This window comes from Cariama cristata, unplaced genomic scaffold (genome assembly GCF_000690535.1).
Source record: "Cariama cristata isolate BGI_N322 unplaced genomic scaffold, ASM69053v1 scaffold29316, whole genome shotgun sequence".
NCBI classification, from domain to species: domain Eukaryota; kingdom Metazoa; phylum Chordata; class Aves; order Cariamiformes; family Cariamidae; genus Cariama; species Cariama cristata.
This window is the reverse complement of record NW_009620921.1, coordinates 8,309-13,446: the sequence shown is the minus strand read 5'-3', so window position 1 is coordinate 13,446 and position 5,138 is coordinate 8,309. Positions and strand designations below refer to the sequence as shown.

Genomic DNA, 5,138 nt, shown 5'->3' with positions numbered 1-5,138 from the left:
TCAGGCATCCTGGGAGCACGGGCAGCTGCCGAGTGACAATGACACCCCTGTCAGGTTTATGGCTGCCATTAGCAGTGGTGGAGCTGACAAGCATTTATATACAATTCAGCAACCGGGGGGACGAGAGGGCAGGATGGTGTCCTGGGGAGCAGAGTTAGAGCCTCAAACCTCATTTTGGGATGTTTCTGAAAACACTTCTTTTTTTTTTTTTTTTTTCAATTCCCACTCTGAGGTTACTTTTACAAGTTTGATTGGACTACAACCAAAAAAAAATAAAATCTTCTCACGAATTGAAAGCCCTGTACTTCAGCCAGCTCCACTCTGCAGTTTAATTGCCTTAAAGCAGAGGCCATGTGCTGTGTTCTCTCAGGGGTACACGGGAAGGTGAAATGAAAGACAGTGAAGAAAAAAATAAAAATAAAAATCAACCCTTAGAATAAAATGAAATAGGACTGCTTAAGGGCTGCAGCAGTCTAAAGATCAACAAGAGGAAGACATCTCTCAAGGACAATCCTTCCTTCTCCGTGCCTTTTCTACAAGTACGTCTTTCCAGCTGATGCTCTCCTGCTCCCCCAAGCACACAGCCACAGTCCTTGCTTATAATACATGTGCTTTGAAAGGTTTTGCAAGTTTAATGGGATGGTCATCTTCTCAACAAAAAACATTTCAGAGGGAGTAAGACATCACTTTCCAACCTCCGGAACAAATTAACCTCCCTGCTGACAGGCTGTATTTTTCAAGTCTCTAAATGGTGATTTCTGATGAGATTCCTAAGGTTATGACTTAAAAGTTGCACTCTGTATTTCATTTTGAAGCAGTGCATCCCTTTAGCGGGCTGCCAGATTTATTATTCCAAAAGCTGGGACTGTACATCATGTGTTTAGAAAGGTCCAAAATATTCTGAAGGGAGCTTTCCCATCACATGTGAGCTGCTGTTGTGTATCCATGTTGACTACCAGCACTCAGTTAAACATTTTTAGATCAAGTGCATTTTAATACCATGTAGATGAGGCCCTTATACTCTTGCCATAGTCACCTTAGATTTGACAAGTTCTACTGCGGAGCAGTCTTCCTGTATCCCCCAGAGTGATAAATTATTTCTGAGATCCTAGGAACTGGGGTTCATATCCTTCATTGTTTCATAGGCACTTACAAACCTGCGCAGGTACGAAATAAAGGTACCCCAGTAGAAAAAGGAAGAAGAAATGGGTGTTCATGTCTTGTTTTCTCAGAGGATAAAAAAAGTAAAAAAAAAGGTCTCTGCAGCTGTGTGGCACACAGACACTGCTCCTGCAGATTCACCCCTATTCTGCCATGCCTCTTCCCATCCCCGATGGAGCACACTTCCATGGTCCTGTCAGGGCATCTCATCTCTATCGTCTGTGTGCACCATCTGAACTACAAAAGACAGCATCGCTGCTTCATGCCTGCAGAGAGAGGCTACAAATGGTGCTATTGCCATTCCTTCTGACTTTGATCTGACAACTTCTGTTTCAAAAATAGCTAAAAAACCAAACCCAAACTGCTGAAGCCAATTATAGCTTAATTTTAATTTCTCTGCACTGCAGAAAACAGTGGGTCTTGGATACGCAAGTTCTGCCACATGAGATGTTCAGAACTTATGAACTTCTATGGCACATAAGCATAATACATACGTAAGCAGTGAAGCTGTAAGTCAATTTCTTTTGCCTTTTTTTTTTTTTTAAATACAAAAGTTGTCCATCTATGTAACAGAGTTAAAAACAAATGACGGAGAGCAAGACAAGATACATCACTCAGCTCCATGTACCTATTTTGTTATATTTCCTCTCTAATCCACAAAACTCAGAAAGACAGAAACTTTCCTACAGTCCTGAGTAGTATTTTCTTTTACTCCTCCTCATTATGTCATGCGAACTTAATTTCAACTCTTGAACAAAAGCTTTTCTGACTTCATGGCAAAAAAGGCAGGCATCAAAATAATTTGAGGGACATCAGTAGCACTAGGTAGACAGAGTGAAGATGATCCCATCAGCTAAAGACACAACCCTGAGTACCTTCTTTGAGAAGAAGGGTTTGCACACACCATTCTGGATAAGCAAGTTATGCAGAATCCCAGAGAAGGTCTCTGCACATGGTAAACAATCCAATTAGACTGTGGTCTCACAAAAGCAACCTGTTTCCTATGAAACAACATTGCTTGTTTTTGAATGAGCAGATTCAGCAACATGAAAAGAAATAGGGACTCAGTTTGCTACGTCCTGTAATGCGAGGATCAGAAATGTGGAAAGTTGGACCTCCCTCCCTTCATGAATTTAGTTACTGCAATCAAGTGCGTAGATTTTTAAAACAAATTCCTAGGAGGACATTTTAATGAATAAACTAATGAAAGTATAATACGTAACCAAAACCATTTACTCAATTTAAAGAATAAAATCCTTTGCATTTTTCTCATCTGCTCTGTAAAGCAGATATTTACAATTTTCATTTATTTACATTAAAATCTCATGAAAGACATGTACCAGATTGCGTCTGACAGACTGCCATGTATTATTTCCAAATTCCAGTTAAATGAAAAAGCAGAGAGATGACTAATGCCGAACTTCTTATTTGAATTTACTCAACGCTGTGGAGCTTGACAAAAAAGGGACTGGGTACAAAACAGTGCATGGCTGGACAGAGTGAAAACTATATAGGTTGATTTAAGCCTTCGATGTAACTCAGATCTGCCTCCATGTGGAACAGAGCAATTCATGCAAACTCTACATAATTGGAGACTTGGATAAATGGGACCAAAAGCTGAACCTTTTCCAATTTCAGCTTTAATACTGCAAAAGATACAGCCTACACTTCGCAAAACAGAACTTTTCCTTCTTTTTTCTTGGTCTGGAAAAGGATTACTGCACTGCAAACTGTCTGTAGCTGCTGACACTCAAAGCACTTCATTGCTTAATGATGCACCACCATGATATTTTTGGGAACAACTGCATGTAACAGAGCAGCTCTATTGCCTTAAGTGCCTCTGCAGCAGAGGATTCAGAAGATCCCAGTAAAGACACCTCTGCAGCAGACTTGTTTACTGAAAGAACAGAATTTGACATTTAAAATAAACAATTTGACATTCTGTTATAGTGTAACATAGCATCTCTTAACTGGAAAGTGGAGTAGAAACAGCAACAGCAGAGGCAGAGAAGGGTTTAGGGTAACTCACTTGCTGAGTTCACTTGAACTGATACGTGTTAATTTAGCTGAAGATATTTTTTTTAAAAACAGCATAGCCAAGAGCAAGATTAAGCAAAAAGCCACAGAAAACAATAAAAGATTACTTTTGGTTTGCTTCTGTTCAGCAAGGGCTTTTGCTGGCAGACCGATAAATCACAGTTTGTTTAAACAGCTACTAAGCATTTACGCTTTCAAGACGGAGGTGTTAACCTTGCTGAAGTAGCTCTGCCTCTGTGACATTAATTTCTAGTCCAACCATTCTGGTAACTTACCTGTCTGAAACTCTTGATTCACAGTGGTTAAAAAAAGAATACATATTTGTAAACTCCGACCATAACAGAAAGCAATACTAAAACACAAACCTTCCAATTTAAAAAGGAACAGAAAACAACTAATCTGATACAAGGCAAAATTATCAATTTGTTATTGGAGATTGTAGTTGCTGGTTTCTCCTCCCTGTACTGAACAATTCATTATTGCAATTACAGATTAATGGCATCATTATCTTCTATGTTTTCTTTGTCTCCTATTCTTTAACAAAGACAGTAAATATTAGTTGAACAGAAACTCACCAGTGGAGTGTCTTTCCCCCCAACGATGCTGAGTCCTAGGCCTGACCGACCCTTAGATATCTCTATAGTCATCTCCTGCCCTGGAACTATAGGACACGTTGCTGGATCCACAGGCAATGGAGGTGGAAAGATGCCTAAGAACATGAAAAGGTAAAGACATAGGTCACATTATTCAATGAGAAAATGAAAACCATCAAAGGAATCGTATGAGAGCAACTAATTAAGCTCTCGTATTTTGCCTTCACCTTTAGCAATCTAATTTGAACTAGAAGACTACTCTGAGTCACTTCTGAAGTCTCCGAATCAGAATGACTCTAGAGTTGCGGGAGTAAATGTTCAGAGTAGATGTCTGGGAGGACATCTAATTCAGTTATAACCTACACAATTCAGATCACGATGGCAAGGTGTATTCCATTCAGGACAGATAAGGCCATGTTCCAGCATCACAGAACGGGCACGATGTCCCAGATTGCCTTTCCTTCTATTTCAATCAAAAAGAGGAACAATGCCTTTGTACGTAAAAGTCAAGAAAAACAAGCAAAGACACTTTCAAGCTCTCAAAAATTGTGAAATGAGAGAAAAATACGAACACTTTATAAAATAACCTAAAGTAGGTCAGCAGATGTTTAAAGAAAAGATCTCAGCAAAAGTTATCTGGGGGAAAAAAAAAAAGAAAAAATCCATCCTGGGTTAGGGTGCTAAAGATACACTATATTGGTGGAAAAAATAACTGGTTCCTACTACGGTTGGTGACTTCTGCCTCTGGAGAAAGATAAGTAGGTGCTGGCACAAGGGGTATCTCCTGTAAGTTGACGGGTACTTTTGCTGAAGATTTGGATTGTTTGATCTGGTTGAGGACCTAAAAGCAAAGCAGAAGCAAAAGAGATCAGTTATCAATCACAGAAAGGCATGTTATGTGGACATTATCATTAGTTTTTGATTATCATACCTTACTAAATCAATTAAGTCTATAGAAAGGAAACAAGCAATAAGCATAGATGAACTGAAAACATTCTCTTCACAAACAAATGGAAAATCAGGATAACGGGATAACTGTGCTTCTAGAAATGCTCATGAAGGAAACAGGGACACAACTTCACTCTTCTCAGTTGTGCCTCTCATATAAAATAATGTGGGTTTGTTTGGGTTTTTTTTACTTTTAAACAGCAAAGAACATCCATGACATTAGCCTGTGTGACTATTTCCACATACTTAAAGAGAAGCAAGTAATTTTTTAAGTTTCCACCAAGAAAATTATTTTAATGTCTTCCCAGTTAGCCCCTTCCCCCCATAAATCACTCAATTTTCAACTAGATCAAGCCCCCAGAACCCCCCTTATTGGTTAACATAAACACACATACATTT

The 5,138-nt window shown here is 39.1% G+C and overlaps 1 protein-coding gene across 1 annotated transcript in view; it reads right to left on the bottom strand.

The window, feature by feature from the left end:
- LOC104162929 (inaD-like protein) overlaps window positions 1-5,138 on the bottom strand; it is a gene marked incomplete at its 5' end in the record, with an annotated part of 41,631 nt that overhangs the window by 28,913 nt on the left and 7,580 nt on the right. Inside the window, 2 exons of the mRNA XM_009701776.1 lie at window positions 3,774-3,907; window positions 4,515-4,632. Coding sequence (XP_009700078.1) covers window positions 3,774-3,907; window positions 4,515-4,632 — 252 coding nt within the window. The remainder of the gene's footprint in view (window positions 1-3,773; window positions 3,908-4,514; window positions 4,633-5,138) is intronic.